This window comes from Tachysurus fulvidraco, chromosome 15 (assembly GCF_022655615.1).
Source record: "Tachysurus fulvidraco isolate hzauxx_2018 chromosome 15, HZAU_PFXX_2.0, whole genome shotgun sequence".
Lineage (NCBI taxonomy): Eukaryota > Metazoa > Chordata > Actinopteri > Siluriformes > Bagridae > Tachysurus > Tachysurus fulvidraco.
In genome coordinates, this window is record NC_062532.1 from 1505043 (window position 1) to 1526083 (window position 21041).

The 21041-nt window shown below is 38.1% G+C and overlaps 1 protein-coding gene and 1 long non-coding RNA gene across 2 annotated transcripts in view; one reads left to right on the plus strand and one right to left on the minus strand.

Annotated features, from left to right (window-relative positions):
- Window positions 1-131: 131 nt before the first annotated feature.
- On the plus strand, window positions 132-3131 carry si:ch211-76l23.4. The gene is made up of 5 exons (XM_047800486.1): window positions 132-288; window positions 1770-1873; window positions 1950-2079; window positions 2405-2656; window positions 2783-3131. The coding sequence occupies exons 2-4, from the start codon at window positions 1771-1773 to the stop codon at window positions 2619-2621; spliced, it is 450 nt and encodes a 149-aa protein (XP_047656442.1). The 5' UTR covers window positions 132-288; window position 1770; the 3' UTR covers window positions 2622-2656; window positions 2783-3131.
- A 6505-nt stretch (window positions 3132-9636) lies between these two features.
- LOC125138663 overlaps window positions 9637-21041 on the minus strand; it is a 79065-nt gene continuing 67660 nt past the window's right edge. The window contains exon 3 of the long non-coding RNA XR_007137908.1: window positions 9637-9808. This is a non-coding gene — a long non-coding RNA (uncharacterized LOC125138663). The remainder of the gene's footprint in view (window positions 9809-21041) is intronic.

Consider the following 21041-nt stretch of genomic DNA (forward strand, 5'->3'; position numbering starts at 1 on the left):
AGTGTGCATGTGTGCATGTGTGTTTGTGTGTGTGTGTGTGCATGTGTGTGTGTGTGTGTGAGAGTGAGTGTGTGCATGTGTGCCTGTGTGTGTGTGTTTGTGTGTGTGTGTGTGTGTGTGTGTATGTGTGTGTGTGTGAGCTCAGATGATGGAGAGAAAATGAGAGGGTGTGTATTTTGTATATTCAGAGCTGTCTAAAGCCTGCGCTCTGTACTGTAGCTTGAGACTCTGTTTGGACACTACTGAGGTTCCCTACTGAGACACACAGCCAAACAAACTCACTAACAGGTATTTACACTCCTTTTAAATTCTGTTTATGTATGTAAAATTACAATTCCTTCAGAATTCTTTATAAACCTATGTGCTTTATATAGGCTGACAGTTAAATGTGGTGCATGCAAAAAGAATTCTGAGGTATTTGAGCTCTGGGGTGAGGTTATGGAATCAAGTCAGAAATGTTGGTCTTTTCACTTTATGGAGATAATTAAAAAGATTCTGTAGAAAAACATGAATCATATTTGAAGATGTGAACGGAAAGATCTGTGCAGTATTTTTAAGGCTGTTTATAAAAGATAATTAAAGCTCAGAAATGAAAAAACAACAACAACAAAAAAACAACAACAACAATGAATTTAAAATGAAATGTCGAAAAAAAACCATGAAGATTAAAAAGTTTTAGACACATTTCAAAAATGTAAAAGTAAAGATTATGCACAATTTTAAGGCAGTTATTATCCAGTCTAGACTATAAAAGAATGTAGGGCTTAGAAACATTGGGATGAAGCTCCAGAATAAACTTCCACAACAAATTTGAGCCAAATACTGAAGAAAAAGTATAAACCAGAAATACGAATAATGCAAAATTTGTAGGACTGTATGACTGTGGAGACATTAAGAGCTCCAAAATGGAAAAATGAGGGGAAAAAAATGGAAAACATTTCAACATTCCAAGATAGAAGGAAAACATTTATTCAGAATTCTTAAGAGATTTTTTAAAAAAAAACAAAAAAACAAAACAAAAAGAAAACACACAAAAAACCAAACAGACATGGATTTGAGATTAAATGTAAAGAAGTAAGATTAAAGAGTTTAGGTCAGATTTTTAAAGCTGCTAATCACAAAGACAACATTTTACAAACCCTTTTAGAGCTTAAACATGTCGAGGACCAACATCTGAGACAAAATCGTTTGCCGGATTTTTAAGGCGAAAAATTCTGGATATCAAAATAGTGAAATTTGAATGTGAGAACAAATTGAGAATTTTAATTTTGAGAACAAATTTACAAAATGTAAGAGTAAACATAAGGGAGGATTTTTGAGGAAGGACATTTGAGACGCAATCGAAAGCTGTAATAAGTCAATTATTTAGGATTTGTACGTGAAACTTTGATTTGAAAAGTGCTTGAAAATTGAAAAAGTGAGTTTGAGAATAAAAACATGAAGATGGAACAAAAAATGTATACAGACTAAACAATAGTTTTTTAAAAGTAGATCAGTTCTGGTATATATATTTTTTTTTATCAATGCTGTTATTTCAGGCAAAATGTAAAGATCAAGATGTAAAAATGGCAATTTTGAAGGCAAATTTAAAATATTTTCCACAAACTTATCCACAAAGCAAAGCAATATAGCTACTTTATTCCAAACAGGATCTGGAATAAGGATGTGGTCTCGGAATGTTCCTGCTGTGGGAAAGAAACGTCTAAACATCTCAGAGTTGATGTTCCTCTGCCCGTTTTGTGTGGTTTTTTTTTTTATTTGCTTTCCAGGATGGGATTCAGGGTGAGCTTGTTGCTCCTCGCTCTAGCCGTGGTTGTCGTGTCGGCCCAAAAGAAACGCCCTGCTAATAAGGAATGGAACTACCGTGATGGATGTGAGTTTTTGGTAATCAAGAGTGACAAGTGTGTAGGAAAAAAAAATCCTCTTTGACATTTTAAATATCTTTCCAGCTGAGAAAGTGAGCATGCGAGGTGTCGCCAATTTGACTCAGGTGCTGGATGACTGGAGGTTTGATATCATGAACCAGGTGAAGAACCTTCTGCAGAACGACCACCAGGCCTTGTTGCCTGATTATTCCAGGTAGCGTGATTGTGTCGTGTTTTTTTTTTTTTTTAGTTTTGTCACCTTTTGACTTTCCGTCATCAAGTTTCTCTAAGCAGAAAAAAAAAAATCTATAGCCAGATACTAAAATTGCTGGTTTGGGGTTTGTGGGAAAGCCTGGATCTCAAGTTCCTGGATTTATTTCAGGGCAGAACGTGTCATTATGGCTACTGGAAGCGTTTCCCGCTCAACCAGGAACTTCTTGGATGGTTTGCTGAGTGTGGTTTAGATACGAGTCAAGGATATTTACACTTATAATTAGTGGTCAAACTCATAGTTATATCACTTTTTTTTTCTTTTTCAGGATCCAGCCTCTGTCTGAGGCTTTGGATGACTTGTACAAGGAGTTCAACGCCTTGAAGACCCACCTCGGCGAGCTGACGGACAAGTTCACGGCCATCGAGACCTTCATCGACGAAGTGAAGACAGAGAAAGCCAACACCGCTGTCGTCGCACCCGTCGCCGCTCCTGTCACTCCGGTGCGAAGGAGAGTGGTCAAGACTCGCACTCCAGCTTCCTGAACACGTCGAGCTTCGAAAACTTTCCGTTAGAGCTGGTACTCTCTTGCGAAACCATGCACAAAATTATATCTATAAAAAAACCCCACCACCATTGTTACTTACATAACAATTTAATTTCTTCTTTTTCCTCTTCTTCCTTTTCTCCCCCTTCTTCTTTTTAGCATCTTGTTACTGCATGTTGCTGGGAAACAGGTAATACACAAAATGCTGAACAAGCCTGATTTCAGGTTGCAAGACAAAACAACAAAACAATAAATAAAAAAACAACAACAACAACACCACAAATATATATACACATCTAAGACGTGTAAGTTGAACGGTTTATATATTGATTGTATTATTTATATACGCACATATACGATATCTATTATGTCACGACTCATTGTAATCGCATTATTTCTAACGCATGAGCTGAAGTATTAGGACACAATTGTACCTTTATCTCTCTCTCTGAGCATTTCTTTCAGCTCATGATCTGATCTAAGCTACCAATAAAAGCCAATGATTGCATGCAGGATCTGTGAGTGTTTATTCTGTGGAAAGAGAAAGCCAGCATGAGACAGAGTGATGATGCGGATAAAACACGGCGTGTCGTTTATTTATAGGAAAATAAGCTGATCAGCAAATTGACTATTTACATAGAAATGTATTTATATTTAAACTGCACTTCATAATTTTTGTGCACGAATATTTTAGTTTAAATAAAGGTGAACTCCACAGTCAACACTTTGTTTGTTTGTTTGTTTGTTTGTTTACTATTATTTATAACAGGAAATAGACAAAGTGTCTATCAAATCAAATCAAAATAAAATAAGCAACTAATAAAGTGCAAACATTATAATTTAATTTCATTGAATTATTTTTCAATACTGTTTTATACTATATGTACTACTAATAATAAATAAATAAAAATTCATTGATAACATCACATAAAATAGACTAAGGGTTTCATCAATTACCTACTATACTTAAAATAAATACGATAAATTAAAATCAAATCAAATCAAACAAATACATGTATTAATTTCCATTCGATCACTAATGATGAGTTGATGAATTGCTGCATTGTCCAAATTGTTATCACACGAACAGCACAATAATAATAATAATAATAATAATAATAATAATAATAATAATAATAATAATAATAATAATAATAAACTAAACAAACTGAGCTCTAGTTGAGAGATTGGTGTACGAGTCTTGCACCGCTAATCCTCCACCACCAGGGGGAGTGCTACATCTACAGGGACATCAACTGTACGTGACTAGAAATGATGAAGGCGGAATCATGGCCAACACATCAGAAAGTGGAACATGGTGTGTGGATCCCATCCTCCTCCTCCTCCTCCTCCTCCTCCTCCTCCACCTTCTCCTTATCATCATCATCATCATCATCATCATCATCATCATCATCATCACTATATATTATTCAGTTCAATCCTATGACACGATTTAAAGCTGTCAGAAAATGACAGGATGAATCAGATTAACCCCATTTTCTTGGTTTCGTACCTTGTAGCAGGAATCATTTCACAATCAAGGACATTTTAAACACATCAGGTTCCCTTCATATATTTTTTTTAGCAAACAAACAAACAAATCAATCCATTAATGACGAATCAAATAAGTAAATGATTGCATATCACGATAAATATAAACACCTGAAACGTCCTCCTGCTTTTATAGGCTTTATAAATAAACTCACGAGTTACAATCTCGTGTGTCGAAAAAGTGCAATCGAAAATTTTTTAATCACATAAAATCACTCTCTTTGAGATTTATTTCTCAGCAAATTTCCAACATTTTATACCTTCGATGCATTTAACTCCAAATTAAAAAAAAAGTTAGCTTCCTGTTTTCATTTATGTTATAGCAGCTGGATCTCCTCACAGAAAACCATAAAAAAAACAACAATAACATAATTTCACGACGTTGGTCGTGCGAATAACCGTACTGTATGTTGCTATAGCAATTCTATGGTATTAAACGCATGCATTGATATCAGCCTGTACATTTGAACAGCAACGTTTCGAGTTAGAGTATTTTTTTTTAATGGAAATTGTAACTCTTCATACCTCAGAGTGCTCGGAGAATTACTTAAGCATGAGGTAATTCATCACCGCCCCGCTTGTCATGGCTAGCATTTTCTTTTTTAGGTTCTTATGTAACTAGCTCCACGCTGCAGTCACTCCGATAAATCCTGGACAGAAACACGAAGCAGAAGAAGAGCGACAAGAACGCTTTAATTGAGTCTCGATAAAATGTGCCGATCCCGATGAAAGATTTAACAAGCTCTCAAAGCTGGAAGGATTTAATCCAAGGAGATTGGAGATCTTCCAGCTTTGGCGAGTCTGCCAAAGAGGAACAACGTGGCAGTAAAATGCACTGTAAATAATAAAGTATTGTATAAATCCAGAAAAAAATGAAATATTTTAAATGATCTATCAATAGAATAATTCATTTCATATTGAAAAACCATGAAACAATCGAGTTCCTTGGCGTGACCGCTTTTTCTCCTCGACAGAGGTGGGAGTAAGCCACACATGTGCGAGTCACAAGTAAGTCTCGAGTCATGAATGTCAAGTCAAAGTCAAGTCGAGTCATTTTTTAATATTTGTCAAGCAAGTCTCAAGTCTCAAATTTGTGACTTAAATATGACTCGAGTGAAGTCGAGTACCCCATCTCTGAGTCATTTAACGCGAGTCCGAGTCAAGTCTCAAGTCATAAATGTCAAGTCAATGTCAAGTCAGGTCTTTATTAATATTTGTCAAGCAAGTCTCAAGTCTCAAATATGTGACTTAAGTATGACTCGAGTCAAGTCGAGTCCCCCATCTCTGAGTCATTTAATGCGAGTCCGAGTCAAGTCTCAAGTCATAAATGTCAAGTCAAAGTCAAGTCAGGTCTTTATTAATATTTGTCAAGCAAGTCTCAAGTCTCACTATGTGACTTAAGTCTGACTCGAGTCAAGTCATATGACTTGAGTCCCCCATCTCTGCTCACCGATAATCTAACATTAAACTCATCATTAAATGACTAACAGCATAGGCGCTATATTCACTAGCACATTAGACACTGTTGCCCCAGTCAGATTACAGAAGGTTAGAGATAAAACACTTGCACCATGGTATAATAGTCATACTCACACCCTCAAGAGGGAGACCCGTAACCTCGAACGGAAATGGAGAAAAACTAAATTAGAGGTGTTTAGAATTGCGTATAAGGACAGTATGTCCAGCTACAGACAGGCTCTAAAAGCTGCTAGGGCTGAGCACCTGAGCAAACTCATAGAAAATAACCAGAACAATCCCAGGTTTTTATTTAGCACAGTGGCTAGTTTAACAAAAAATCAGAAATCTGAACACACTTTTCATCACATTTCAGTAGTGAGGACTTTATGAGATTCTTCACTGATAAAATCGAAAGTATCAGGAATAAAATAGGTGACGCTCAACATATGAGAGCAACCAGTGACACAATCTCACCTAAGGCTTTACACAGCTTTACAAGTACAGGACAGGAAGAGTTAGATAAACTTATTACTACAGCTAAATCAACAACATGTTCACTAGACCCCATCCCAACTAAACTACAGAAAGAAGTGTTACATAAAGCTGGTGAGCCTCTTCTTAATATAATTAACTCCTCGTTATCTTTAGGTTACGTCCCGAAGTCTTTTAAGTTGGCAGTTATTAGGCCACTCATCAAAAAACCTAACTTAGACCCTAATGAACTATCAAATTACAGACCTATCTCACACCTCCCGTTTATGTCTAAAATACTTGAAAAGGTTGTGTCTGTTCAACTGAGCTCCTTCTTACAGGAGAGCAACATCCTTGAAGAGTTTCAGTCAGGTTTCAGGCCCCATCATAGCACAGAAACTGCACTTGTTAAAGTTACAAACGACTTGTTCTTAGCTTCGGACCAAGACTGTATGTCACTATTAGTTCTACTTGACCTTAGTGCTGCATTTGACACTATAGATCACAACATCCTTCTAGATCACTTACAATATTACACAGGTATTCATGGTCAGGCTTTAAGTTGGTTTAGCTCCTACCTGTCTGACCGATACCATTTTGTAGAATTAAATGGTGAATCCTCCAGTTTACTACCCGTTAATTATGGGGTCCCTCAAGGATCAGTTCTAGGACCTCTGCTTTTCTCTATATACATGCTTCCATTAGGGAACATTATTAGAAGACATGGGATTAGTTTCCATTGTTATGCTGATGACACACAGTTATATATCTCATCAAAACCAGATGAAATAGCCACAGTGTCCAAATTAACTCAGTGCCTTAGAGAGATAAAAGACTGGATGAGCTGCAACTTTCTATTGTTAAACTCCGATAAGACAGAAATACTACTCATAGGTCCAAAAACCAGTGCACAGAAACTCTCACAACTTAACTCCCATTTAGAGGGATGTATTATTACAAGTAGCTCGACAGTGAAAGACCTCGGTGTTATATTAGACAGTAACTTGTCTTTTAAAAATCATATCGCTCATACTACCAAAACAGCCTTCTTCCACCTTAGAAACATTGCCAAGCTGAGAAACATCCTGTCTGACTGATGCTGAGAAGCTAGTTCATGCCTTCATGACCTCTAGACTGGACTATTGTAATGCATTACTAGGTGGTTGTCCTGCATCTTTAATAAATAGGTTACAGTTAGTCCAAAATGCAGCTGCCAGAGTTCTCACTAGGACAAGAAAGTATGACCATATAACCCCAATTTTATCATCTCTACACTGGCTACCTGTTAAGTTTAGAATTGACTACAAACTGCTGCTACTTACGTACAAGGCTCTTAATGGTTTAGCTCCCATGTATCTAACTAGTCTTCTAACACGTTACAATCCTTCACGCTCTCTGAGATCACAAAACTCAGGACTTCTGGTAGTTCCCAGAATATCTAAGTCTACTAAAGGTGGTAGAGCATTTTCTTATTTAGCTCCCAAAGTTTGGAATAGTCTTCCTGATAGTGTTCGGGGCGCAGACACACTTTCCCAGTTTAAATGTAGATTAAAAACTCATCTCTTTAGTCAGGCGTACACATAATACATCCCATAATATCATGCACCAGTACATCAGACCAGCACATTTTTATGAACAGCAGATATGTTAATCCCTTTCCACTGCTTCTCTCTTTGTACCCATCCCGAGGCATCCAGACACTGTACCAGCTCCCAACGTCCTCTGTGGGACGAAGCCTTTGGACGTCCACTGAGCCGAGGCCGACTCTAAGAATCCTGAGACATCTCCAGTAAGACTCTGTGGTACTCAGGAGATCAGAAGTCCTTGAACCTTACACCAATACAACATTTGACTGACTGTATATTACAATCACACCCCCAGTGTCACCCATATGAGGATGGGTTCCCCCTTGAGTCCGGTTCCTCTCACGGTTTCTTCCTTTACCAATTTAAGGGAGTTTTTCCTTGCCACTGCTGCCTGAGTCACCTCAGACTTGCTCATAGGGGAATAAATACATACACACTGTGAACTATATACATCTAATAATAATCTAGAATTTTTATTCTGTTAATTCTTATTTCTTTTATTATTCGTTAATTCCTTTATCATTAATTATGTTTACCTTCTGCTCTGTGTTTATGTTCTGTAAAGCTGCTTTGAGACAATGTCTATTGTAAAAAGCGCTATACAAATAAACTTGAATTGAATTGAATTGAATTGAATTAAATCTCAGCTGTGAAACCTGGTGGTGGTGGTAGCATCATGTTGTGGAGAGATTGCAGAAGATCTAAGTACACAGATAAAACTGACCAGGAAACATTCTCATAGGCAACCAGGACATATGATTCACCTTCCAACCCGATACTGACGCAGACATTCAGCTAGGAGTAACTTTAATATGAATATTTTATAAATTATTTAATTAAAGATCTCAGAGGGACCTGGTGTTACCACATGGTTCCCTTTCTACCCTGTGACTGGGAAGCTGGGGGCATGAGGAAAAGAAATCTTCTTAATACTGCAGCAAACTGCAAAGGAAAATCATTTCACATAATAATAACATTTATATATAAATACCTAAATAACTTTTTTTTTTTTAATTTTCAACATTTTTAAACAACTTTGTTTAAATGCTTTTTGTTTTAAATATGAAATATTTTGAATGGAAAATAATGCAAAAAAAATCGATGCTAAAATTCTTAGAAATATATAGACATAAAATATTCTATTTTTTCAAAATGATAAAACTTCTTTATACTTTTTTTTTAAATACTAAATATTTTGAATGCAAATTGATAACGAAAAACAAACAACAAAAAACAGGTAAAAATCTATAATAAAATTCTTAGAAATGCATACACACAAATATTAAATTTTTTTATTTTGAATTGTTTTTATAGTTCTATTATAATAATTGTTATTCTATTTTTTTTTAATGTTAAAGCTTTTTTATTCTTTTTTTTAAATATAAAATATTTAAACGCAAATTGATGCGGAAAAAACAAACAAGCAAACGATAACAAATAAATACTCACATATAAATGTTGAATTTCTTTCAAAATTTTAAAAAACACTTTTATTTTTTGATTTTTAAATATTGTTTTGAATGCAAATTAGTGAGAAACGAACGAATCATCCAACATTTTATTTCTCTGAACGCAGCGTAAGAACTATTAATTGTTTGTGTTTGTAACATTTTGCTATTGCATGCGAAGACAATTTCAATATTAATCCACTGCGTTAAAATAAACCTCATCTATTATTAACCAGCTCTATAATATGAAACACTTTGGTTTAATGAAGTTTCCATAATCTGAATCGATTCACTCCCATGAGGGAGGACATGAACACAGATTGATTTGGCTCCTGTTGACATAACCGTTCTTGTAATAACATTTGTAGGAATACTTATTAAAAAAAAAAAAGCAATTAGACTTTACTCGGAGCTATTAATTATTTAGAGTTTAATTCACCATTCCGTCCGGATTGAGTTTCCGTATTGAAAATCCAACTCATTAGAAGTTCACGAAAAGTGTTTTTTCTTTCTTTATTTCATTTCATGCTTTTAAATAGAATCCAGTAAGAGAAGGTGCTGGTGGTCCAGAGGCAGGATCACATGCCCTCGTTGCCACGTCCCGGGTTCGAGTCCCAATCAGGAAGCAAACCCAGCCATTGAAGAGCTTATTCTCAGTGCCAGTCCAAAGCCTGGATAAAATAGGAGGGTTGTGCCGGGAAGGTCATTCAGAGTCAAGAAGTCAAGAATCATGAAGCTTTTACCATATTCGAGCATATATATATATATATATTTATAGCTGACGCGGTACACAGTAAAACATTTCCCCGAGACCATGGAGCTACATTAGGTCCTAGCCACATAAATTACAACCTGTACTACAGGACAAATACGCAAAATATACAAAATAGCACTGTGTGCAACTAAAGCAATTGTAAACATATACAAACTTATGTAATAGCAGCAGTAATTTGATGAGGTGATCCTGTGCTTAATCAAATACGTGAACCAAAAACAACAATTCAAGAAATAGCTTTTTAGGTTAAATAAATTTGGACACAATGTACCTCGTACAAAAAAATGCAGCGGTTCAGCCAAGTTTGGAGTCATACAAGCTTAATTCTCCAGTCAGTTGAAGTTCATAGCAACCGAATAGCGTTTAAAATAAACGCCGCTCCGATCACTGCCACTATTCCAACATCAAAACAGTTGTTCCTTCACCAACCTCTCATTAAATTTCTTCCCTCTCATGACAAAAACGAAGGCTAATGAAAAAACAGGCTAATGAAAAAAAAAATGCTAATTAATTGAGAAATATATTAAACTGAGGTGATCTGGACGGAGCTGTTAAAACAACATGCCTTACGATTAGATGAAAGAAACCTTCAATTAAGATCACATTACATTTAAATAAGGTAACCGTGTAGCAGAATGACGTGTTCAAGAAAGAACAGATTCAAAATGGCGCCACGGAAGACTTTCCTGTTTGTTTTGGTTTTTTTCCCCCCTCACACACACACACACACACACACACACACACACACACACACACACACACACACACACACACACACACACACAAACTAAACAAACACATTTCAGACATCACATCAGTGCTAATTTCATTTCTAGACAAAACAAAATCCTCAAGTTTTAAATGCGAAGAGTTTATTCGCCCTACGTGGCGGTCGAGAGAAACAGGGTGTGACCCGTCATTTTTCAATTACAGCTCACAGCAGGGAAGGACGTCCATTACACGAGCGAGCTGTGTCTCAGACAGCTGTGGAGGGGATTAATCGAATAAAAGAGAGATAGAAAAGGGGATTAAGTGGTTCTCCCTCCCGTCTGTTTCACGGCTCGCGACTTGGAGGACGTCGTGCTGTTTTCTAAGGATTAGCGCCGTTTGACGTGATGTTAAGTGAAGGTCTGCTAGCGTCTGTTAGCACATGAGGAGAAACAATTTACATGTAGATCTAGGAGGGGGAAAAAAGGATTTAAATGAAACTGGAGTACTGTTGTTAAATGTAAGTAAGATAAAGGGAAACAGACTACAAGGTCTTACCACTAGGGTGCCACTGAGCCCTAGTAACTTTACACAAATATAAGAAAATAGGCATTGAAACAATTCAGACATCAGTTTTGTTTTTTTTGTCATTATTGCTTTTGAATAAATGACAATCCTAAAAATATATATTTTGGCCTAAAACGAGCAAACAACGACACACGACACACGACACACTAACACTATGAAGTTTCTATAGCATCTCAAACGGTTTGAGATGTTTAAGCTGTCGCCTAGCCGACGCCGTACGAAGTCAAACGCACGTAACGTGACGCCGCTTCAGTGGATCGAAGTGAATTATTGAAAATGGCGCAAATGTGGGATTGTTCAAAAAACGTTTTTAAGACGTTTTGCCTACTTTTTCTTTTTCGGGAAATTCGGATGATGCTACTTCTTGTTGAATGTTTGAGAGAATGAACTAAAATGGAACATTTTTTATTACTTCTAATGAACAAATCTGTGGAAATGTATAAATATTGTCCTTATTGAGTTAATTTCTAAGTATTTCTATGATAAGACTTTAATGTAAAGTGTAATCTAAAGACACAAGACTATATGGTTATATATATATATATATATATATATATATATATATATATATATATATATATATATATATATATATATGAGACTTTCAAGGACATTTAGTTCGATTGAATTTTTAGCGACTGAAACGTTTCAAAAGCTCAGCGCCGACGCATCTGACACGTGTTGTAAATCTGCAGCTCCCTCTGAACTAATTCAGACTCAATTCAGTGATGCACGTTATAAACTATTTTTATGAAGGCAGTCACAGGAAATCCTTTCTAATGGTGTGTGGGTGTGTTTGGTCGTGTAAACGAGAGATGACGTACGCATGCCGTCAGTTTAGTGGGTTTCATCGACAGCGGTAATGATTTTTATAAAACACATTAAAAATATATCTATTAATAGAACAAAAATTTTAGATTTCTCTTAAAAAAAATTCCTAAGAAGGAAAGAATTCATTAGAAAATGATGCAGTGTGAAATAAAGGAGTTACTGCTATTGGTACTATCTTAAAGTTGAGTGATTTCCTAGAACAGTACATCCTGAAATGTTTTATTCTTCTTATATCACTTAAAATAGAAATAAAAAAATGATACTTGTATTAGTCATTATTAACAGTTACAATTAAAGTTCATTATATCACACAGATGTAGTCCATAAATTTGAGCAAAGAAATCATACGCACAACATTTTCCTCACAGGAAGCTTCCAGATTATCCGCTAGTTTACAGTCGCAAACAAATTTTTTTTTAAAACTTTGTTGCCACACCTTTGAACTATTTTTTTAAAGTGGGAAGAAATCGCTGATATAAAACCCAGATCCAAACAATGCTTCCTGTTTCTTTGCTCCATGTTATTACCTTGTATAAAAATAACAGAAGCAATTATTTTATATTAATGCATTATGGAGATTTTACAATAATAATAATAACAACAACAACAACAACAACAACAACAACAACAATAATGATAATAATAATAAAAATAATAGTAATAAACACATCAAAATAGATTGGTTTATAGCATAATGCTATAATATAAGTGTTTATATAAGTGTTTATTTGCTGTAATTCGATGTGTAAAAGGGAATCGAATTCTAGATTTAGTTCATTTGGACTCCTTGCTGCTCCTGAGCCGAGTGAAGTCCCTATTGTCTGAAAGCTGGCTCTGATCCTGCTGCGAGATTACACTGCCCGTTCTCCATCATGCCCCTGGCATCCCGCTGCTACTTACCGGGTTTGTCAGAGAGTGCAGCACAGCCTCCCCTGGGCTCAGGCGAGCGGCTAGGCGCCTGTCATATCACTCCAAAACTCACTGCTGCTTCTTCTCGCACTGATGGAAACTCGTCTGCCATGAATGATGGTGGATCTTTTATCACAAATACACGGCAGACACAATCCTCTCTCTTGGAAATAAAGGTTATCCCTGAAGTCTTTCTGCCGATGCACCGACATCTATGCATGGCACGGTGTGTGGGAAAGGGTAAGAATCTGCCATCTTGATTGACAGGTGAGATCAGGCGTCGTGGCATAGAGCTGCCTGCGGTCGAAAATTCGCAGTGCGGGTCTGAATGAACAACTTTGGGGAAACAATTTTAATAAAATGAACTCAAAGTACAGTTTCATTTTTGTGGAAGTTATTCCATTTACTCCACTTTGGTATTTGTGTTTATCAGACAACTGTACAACTGAACAGTGGATATACAGCTGAAAATCTCAGAAATGCTTGAATACTAAGAGCACACTATAAATTAAAGGCACGGTCTCTGATTTTTGAGAAATGCTTCAGAAAACCGAGTCGGGCTGAATAATAAACAAAAATCAAAACTAACGTGTAGCCAATGAGTAGAAAGGGGCGGGGCTTGTCAATATGCGGTGGAGAGAGTGTTCAGTGCGCGTGTGTGATGTTAGCAGAAAGCGGTTTTAACATCGACATGGAGGATAAAAACAAAGAAAGAAAGAGAAGAAAGACTTACGATAAGGACAAGAAGTAGGACGTGTTAATATAGGATCAGCTTTCCAGCGCTGGAGAGAACTGAAGGAGCAGGAAGTTGGCCACATATTCACAGGTTGGAGTTTCCCGAGTCAATAACTCCTGAGCTAAACGCTGTTACTACACAAATAACACCTCTTTTCTATCGTAGTAATGTAGAGAGGCAGCTACAACCGCGTTTTGTGTAGTAACAGCGTTTAGTTCAGGAGTTATCGACTCGGGGAAACTCCGACCTGTGAATATGTGGCCGACTTTACTTAAGACGCCGAGGCGCTTTTTTCCTTCTCGATAGGTGAGTAACGTTGGTTTTGCTTTGTTACACAGAACTAATATATGCCTTTGTCCTTTACATCATTATGCTTGTGTGTCATTTTTGCTTGTTTGTTTATCTACAATCGTATTGTTCTTCCCTTCAGCTATGATAAAGACACGTTTCTTTCCGTTAGTCGCCTGGGTTACGTATGTATGTGTGGGCGGAGCTATCGATACAGGGGTGGGACCCGTCTGAGTTAGGGGCGTGTTTGTTTTGGTGATTTCAAATGTCGACATTGGCTTTCAAAAATCGGAGACCCCACCTTTAAGGTCTACTTCAAAACAGGTGAACATCATGTGATAAACTAACAACAGGATAGGGATGGAGATCTGAACCTGAACCATGTTTTTGTGACATAATTGTCTTCAATTATCCATATTACAGATCTTTTTTTTTTTTAGTGACATTTGATTCTGAATGGGTTAAGCCGACTTCCAGCTTCTCCAATATCCCCAGACTATATCATTGACATTCCACAAATCATTAATATTCATAAAGCAGGCGGCCAACGAAACCAACGAGATATCTGAAACATCCGAAATGTTTTTTAGAACCAGGCGCTGTTTCAGAAACCTTGAGCGAGAGTTCGTTCATTACTATTTCATGCCTTGAAAGCAAGAGATTAATCAGGTGCACGCAGGTGTAGTAATTGGTGTGGGTGTCAGAGAAGAGATTTATGAGAGTTTTTATGACGGAGGAACAAATTAGAGGAACTATTTTGTACTTCAGAAAACGGCTCATTACTCTCGGCTCTTCGAACTACAGGGAACGTGTCCCTAAATATCATGATAGATAGTAGACTGAAAAAATAGTAAACTGTTTATTTTAGTCACCAGTTTATTTTTGTTTCTGATTCATACAGTAAGGGAAGTCTGGTAGATATTTCCAGGCATAGTTTTTTTTGGGGGGTTTCCTCCGGGTACTCCGGTTTCCTCCCCCGGTCCAAAGACCTGCATGGTAGGTTGATTGGCATCTCTGGAAAATTGTCCGTAGTGTGTGAGTGTGTGAGAGAATGTGAGTGTGTGTGCCCTGTGATGGGTTAGCACTGCATCCAGGATGTTTCCTGCCTCGAAGCCCGATGACGCCTGAGATAGGCACAGGCTCCCCGTGACCCGAGAAGTTCGGATAAGCGGTAGAAAATGAATGAATGATTGAATGAATGAATAAATAATGATAAACAGTATGCAGTATAGAAGTGTTACAAATATAATTCTATTGAAACTCTATGGTAAAGCTATTTTATAAAGCAGAACATTTCACTAATCTTTCCATAGTATCTTTATAAACTCCTATAGTAGTCGGGGAAGTGTGGTTAAAGCAACGGACCAGAAGTCAGAAGTCACTTGGGGTTTCCTTGCACAAGTTCGAAGCCTGACCTGCTGACTATGGGTGACTTCCTGGGCAATAAGTGGCTCAATTCGAATCCTGCTGACTATTGGTGACTTCCTGTTGATCTTGATGATCAGGGTTCAATCCCTTACCAAGCTCCCACTGTTTAGCCCTTGAGCAAGGCCCTTAACCATCTCTGCTATATTTCTTTTCTATTCATTAAAAAAAGACATCGTTAAAAAAAAAAAAACAACTATTGGAAAGACATCGAATTTGAAGGAAAATTAAAACAGCCGATTAAAACTGCCATGTCTAATAGTTCAGTGTCCCACACTTCAGTTTTTATTATCTTCACTTGAAAAGGCTGCTATATAAAAAGTACGATCACTCCTTCGTGATCACTAGTCCTCGACAGGACCAGTGTGTCCTTATATAAGTCGGTAATGATCCTTGAACTAAGCGACATTGGAAAGTAAAGAAATGATTTGTTTGGCACACAGGAAAAAAAAAAGAGATAGATATTTTCGAGAGATTTCTACAGCCGTCTTTCAGCCACATTTTAGGTCTTTGGAGGTTTGAAAAGTGTTAAAACTTGCTTGCAAAATAACCAAGAGAGAAAGTCAGGGCGAAGGTACAAACGTACTGGATAAGATTTCAAATGTTTCATTAAAAATGCTGCCAGGGTTTTGGAGCGTTCAGGAGGAGGCTTGTGCTTAACTTCCTGGCATCGCTAATAGATTTTTTAGCCCCAAGAGGCCACAAAGATTCAGTCTGCTTATCTGCTCTGCCTGTTTCCAATTTTCCAGCAGCACTCGCTCCTGTCCGTTCGGCTCCTTCCTGTCACGGATAACAAGTGTAAACTGGCTCTGTAACTCGACGGGACCTCGAGATGAAGAAATTGAAACCAAAAGGATGTGTTTTCACTTTAGGAGATGTTTTTTTAGAAAAGTTAAGCCTTTTGAAATAGGATTAAAATCATTCGTGGAATAGAGAAAGTCTTCAGTTTGTTGTGACCGTTAGATACAGCGGTAGACATGACAAGTCATTACCTAGATGCTAACCAATCACAAAATTAAAGATTAAACCTTTAAAAAAAAAAAACAACTTTAGTTTTGCTTAAACACAGGATTTGGAACAACCAGAGCTTGATATTACAAACATATAAGAAATTAAATTAGAAATAAAAGACACATCAGTGGTGTTCATTCCGCAAACTTTGAGCATAGACTTTTTGACAAACTCTCCCTCATTAAAGGGCCGGGCAGATTTTGCCGTCTCTGCTGCCACAATAAAGCTTTACAGCCTTTACAGCAGCTTCACTTTTTGATTTTGCTTTCATGAACATAGTCTGATGGGAAACCAGACTTTTTTCATCTCCTCTGCCTTCTGGAACTTCCGCTTTACGTCCAGGTTCTTATACTTCTCATAATGTTTCGTTTCACGGTGTCTTCTTATGACATGTTCTTTCGTCACAGACACGCTAGCTCCGTTAGCACACGAGACAAACAGGTCTGTCCTTTATATTCGTGAACAGATACAGTAATCTGCCTTTCTCCTGTCTCGAAAGCTCCTATTGTCCATCTTTTGTTTGGCCATTTTTGTGGAGGGTGGAATTAACTTGCTCGACGTGACTGTAACATGGTTGTTAACGACAGAAAATAAGGGGCGCTTGCTGTTCGTGACTACGCGTCAATACAGTGGTAAGGCATTCTGGGATTTGTAGTATTAGCAGAGCATGCGGCTAGCCAGCTGTAATGCACATCTGATATGAACTCGCGGGCCAAATATAATTACACTACAGTTTGTCACCCCTGGTCTAGGACACAGAACAACACATTAGCAACACATTTATTCAGCCAGAAGCTTACTGTGTTGTCTCTACCCCCTGGATTCTGGGTAAGGTCTTCTCAGGCACAAGGTGCTGGATCAGCTCTGATTCCACCTCCTACTGTAGGTAGCAGAAGCTACATCAGGTGTGACTTTGCCCCCTAAGTAGGGGAATCTGGATTAGGTCCGACTGTACCTCTGAAGTGGACGTAACTACAGCATGTCCATCTCCAACATCTAGACTTCTGGTTCTGCAACAAGGGGTATTTTCTTCTCAGAATCTGAAACTTAAAATCTTCTCAGTGGTAGCAACAGTAGGGTAAATCCTGATCCCATGTGCTGTATTTTGTATGGTCAGTATGATGTATGCTTCTTATTGGGGTTTGTTGTGCATCCATGGCTTCCACTTATAAACATCTCTACATCTGGGTAGCAGCACGGAAAAATACGAATCGGTGTCGATGAAAGACCAGGTTCTGCAAGAAATGCCCCCGTTTCTCATTATGACAGAACGTTAGTGATGCCACAGAACAGCAGGAGGCTCAAAAAGAGATGCTCAGCTAATCCTGGAGTTTAGATGGAGCTCATTCTGAGTCAGACTTCATAAAACCTAAAATACCAAACGGAGTTCTGATGTATTTCAGGGTAATTCCTCAAACAAAAGCTGAATATAGATGGAGAGCAGCCCGGCATACAGTTTTTGTGGTCGAGGTCCATGGCGATTAGGATGGAGTGGTTTTTATATTAGGACACGGAACAGGTGAGAACAGTCAGGTAACAAAACAGCATTGATACTGTTTTATACAATAAATCATTACATCACAGATACAGGATGTATGATGGAAATTGTCAATTTAACAGAGTTCTGTTAAGTCTTAGCAAAAATAAATAAATAAATAAATAAATAAATAAATAAATAAATAAATAAGGAAGGCAATGTCACATAGATAAGGTGATCTGATCCACTCCGAGTCTGACAGACGTAGCCATACCTCTGATGCAATTTCAACCGACCTTTCTCGGGTACAGAAAGAAACACAGAAGGTGGTGTGTATCGATTCTTTTTAAATCCAAGCAGGGGGCCGTGGATCTCAATCAACGGGTTTGTCCTGGGGAAAAAAAAACTGGCAGAAAACGAAACCAGAGCTTCTGAAATACCCGTCAGTCAGCATTCACCACAAACGAGTGCGCCGGTAGTGAGAAAGTGAGGAAGACGAGGATGTGTGTTGTAAACATCTTCAACATATTAAGCTTCCATGCAGTGTGCAGCAGTAGAAATGAATCTCTGTTTATTAAGTTGGCTGCCAGACACAGACGAACAGCGGTATGGGATTTCTTCTGTCTGTACCATTAGTCTGCATAAAAACACACAATGTCCTTTACTTTGTCCCATTTGCTACCGTATCTTCATCTTTTACCACAGCACGATCGAGGTCTTGATCGGTCAGAAGATATGGATCGTCTTCTTTCTTAGGATCTGCTTATTCTAATACGTTTTCTATCGTTTCCATAGTAACAGCTCCACACAGATTTCACGTTTTCTGGCTCTCGCCACGACAGAGGTGTTTTTTTCCTATCCTTAAGAGCTGTTACTATAGAAACGACGTCATTAGTACGTTTTCAGCTACACTATTCGGCTTCATAGATACTGTTATGGAATATGAATTGACACATTGTGACCAATCAGAAATGAGAATTGAGCAGCGCTGTGGTGAAACAAACAAACAAACAAACAAACAAACAAACAAACAAACAAACAAACAAACAAACAAACAAACAAACCCACTTTAAAATTATGCAGAATTTATCGACAAAACCAAAGTATAGGGAGAAAGACAGAAAATTAATTTTAATTTGTTACGCGAAATTAAATTATTGCTATTTTTTTGCGAAGGTATTATTTTCGAATACGTTATCTATGGATCCGACCATTCTGCGTTTTAGCTGATTAGCAAAATTTAGCTGAAGGACACTTCTTCATCAGGTGCACCATCTACCTCGTCACCACCCCTGCGGCACACGTTCACATGCTTTCATAATCCAGTCACGGATCTGATGCAGGACTTTTTTTTTTGGGCCGCGAGTTCGGGCGCTGCCTCATCCCGGGGAGACGCTTTCACACCTCAGTGATTATTAGCATGCAGCCTTTTCATTATGTTCTCTGGCCTGGAGATGGAGCGCAGTTCTTTCCCTTTATCCTCTTTTCTGGTCTCCGTCTGGCTTCTTTAATTACAGCACAAGCTGAAGAGAAGCCGATTAGACGCTGATGGGAGAACGCTGAGCTGTGCGAGCAGCATACGGGAGCTGTGTGTCAGAAAAGTATTCGTTCTCTGAATAGTTTGGGGAGAAACAAAGGCAACAAAAACAACAAAAACAACAAAAACTATGCTACGTTCTTACTAATAACTCATTTTATTTTTTCTTTTGTTAGGGATTGTTCATATAAAACTTAAAACACTTAACACTTGATTTATTTTTATTTATTTCAACATTAATAATTTATCCGCTAATGTGTTTTGTTTAGCAGGAAAGATCTGCCATAAGGATTCATAAGCACTACTGAATAAAGATTTTCCAAACACGTGAATCTGGTATGTAGTGAACGATGAGGTCATGTACACTGATGCTGGACTCTCTGTGTTGGCGCTGAGACGCTTTTTGTTCCAGTATCGGAGCATGTGGGTCATACAGGTGGCCAGGATTCAGTGACTCCTACACAGGATGTGGGCATCGTCACGGGCTGAGATCATGGACACTGCCGTTAGAGACGTGTGTGTGAACTCAGAAAGCCATCTGCTCTTCCCACGGGACGCATCTTCGCACTTCTGCCCTCGTTTCCAGCCTGTACTTGTTTACTATGTGTTTAATATGGCAGCTCAGTGCAGGGATATGATTTAAAAATTAAAGGTGATGTCTGTAATTTCTGGACCAGTTCCTAGATTTTGTTATGTAACATTATGTAGTAATGTTTTGTATTTACTCACTGAGTTGATAACCAGTAATGTAGTAAAAACTGACTGAGGGTTTACAAGCAAAGTTGATTGTAGCGATACAGAAAGACGACTCTGTTACGTCTCAGTGACTTAAAGGTGAGGTCTCCGATGTTTGAGAAATGCTTCAGAAAACTGAGTCGGGATGCCAAACAAAACAAAAATCAAAACAAACGTGTAGCCAATGAGCAGAAAGGGGCGGGTCTTGTCAATATGGGCGGAGAGAGAGTTCAGTGTGCACGTGTGACATTAGCAGAAAACTGAGAATTCAGTAGTGCTGTGAGAATTCAGTAGTGCTGTGGTAAAACAAACAAATAAATAAATATCAAAGTAGGATTTCCTCGCCGTCATTGGACCCGTTACCCGTGCAAAAGAAACGAAGAACTGTCAAGCGTCCTCTTGTTGCTCGGGTTCCCCGTGCTGAAAATGGGACGGATTTGGGATAGCAGGAATAGATAATGTCCTCTAACAGAGTCAATCCAGCAGGTGTTTAATATCCCCAGCCAATATGGCGGCCACTGTGTGTACTGCAGGCTGCCAGGTGGCCCATGTCACATTCTAGCACCTGTAACTCTGAGCCAAGCAGATGCTTCCTGTCAAGGGTGGCCTACATGTGTGTGTGTGTGTGTGTGTGTGTGTGTGTGTGTGTGTGAAGGCTCATGTATATGTAGAGGTTGGCATATATACACACATCTTTCAGGGATAATAATCTCCTCTGAATGACACACACTAGGTGTTAACGTCGCCTTTTCCGGAGTCAAAGTGAGTGTTTCATTAAGTCTCGGTGTCAGTAGACAGAGCTGAGTCACCTGCTAGTTTATTTTCTCTCGGTCCGTGTCTGACGTGGCGGAAGCGCTAGTTCTTTTAGCATCTTGGAAAACTTT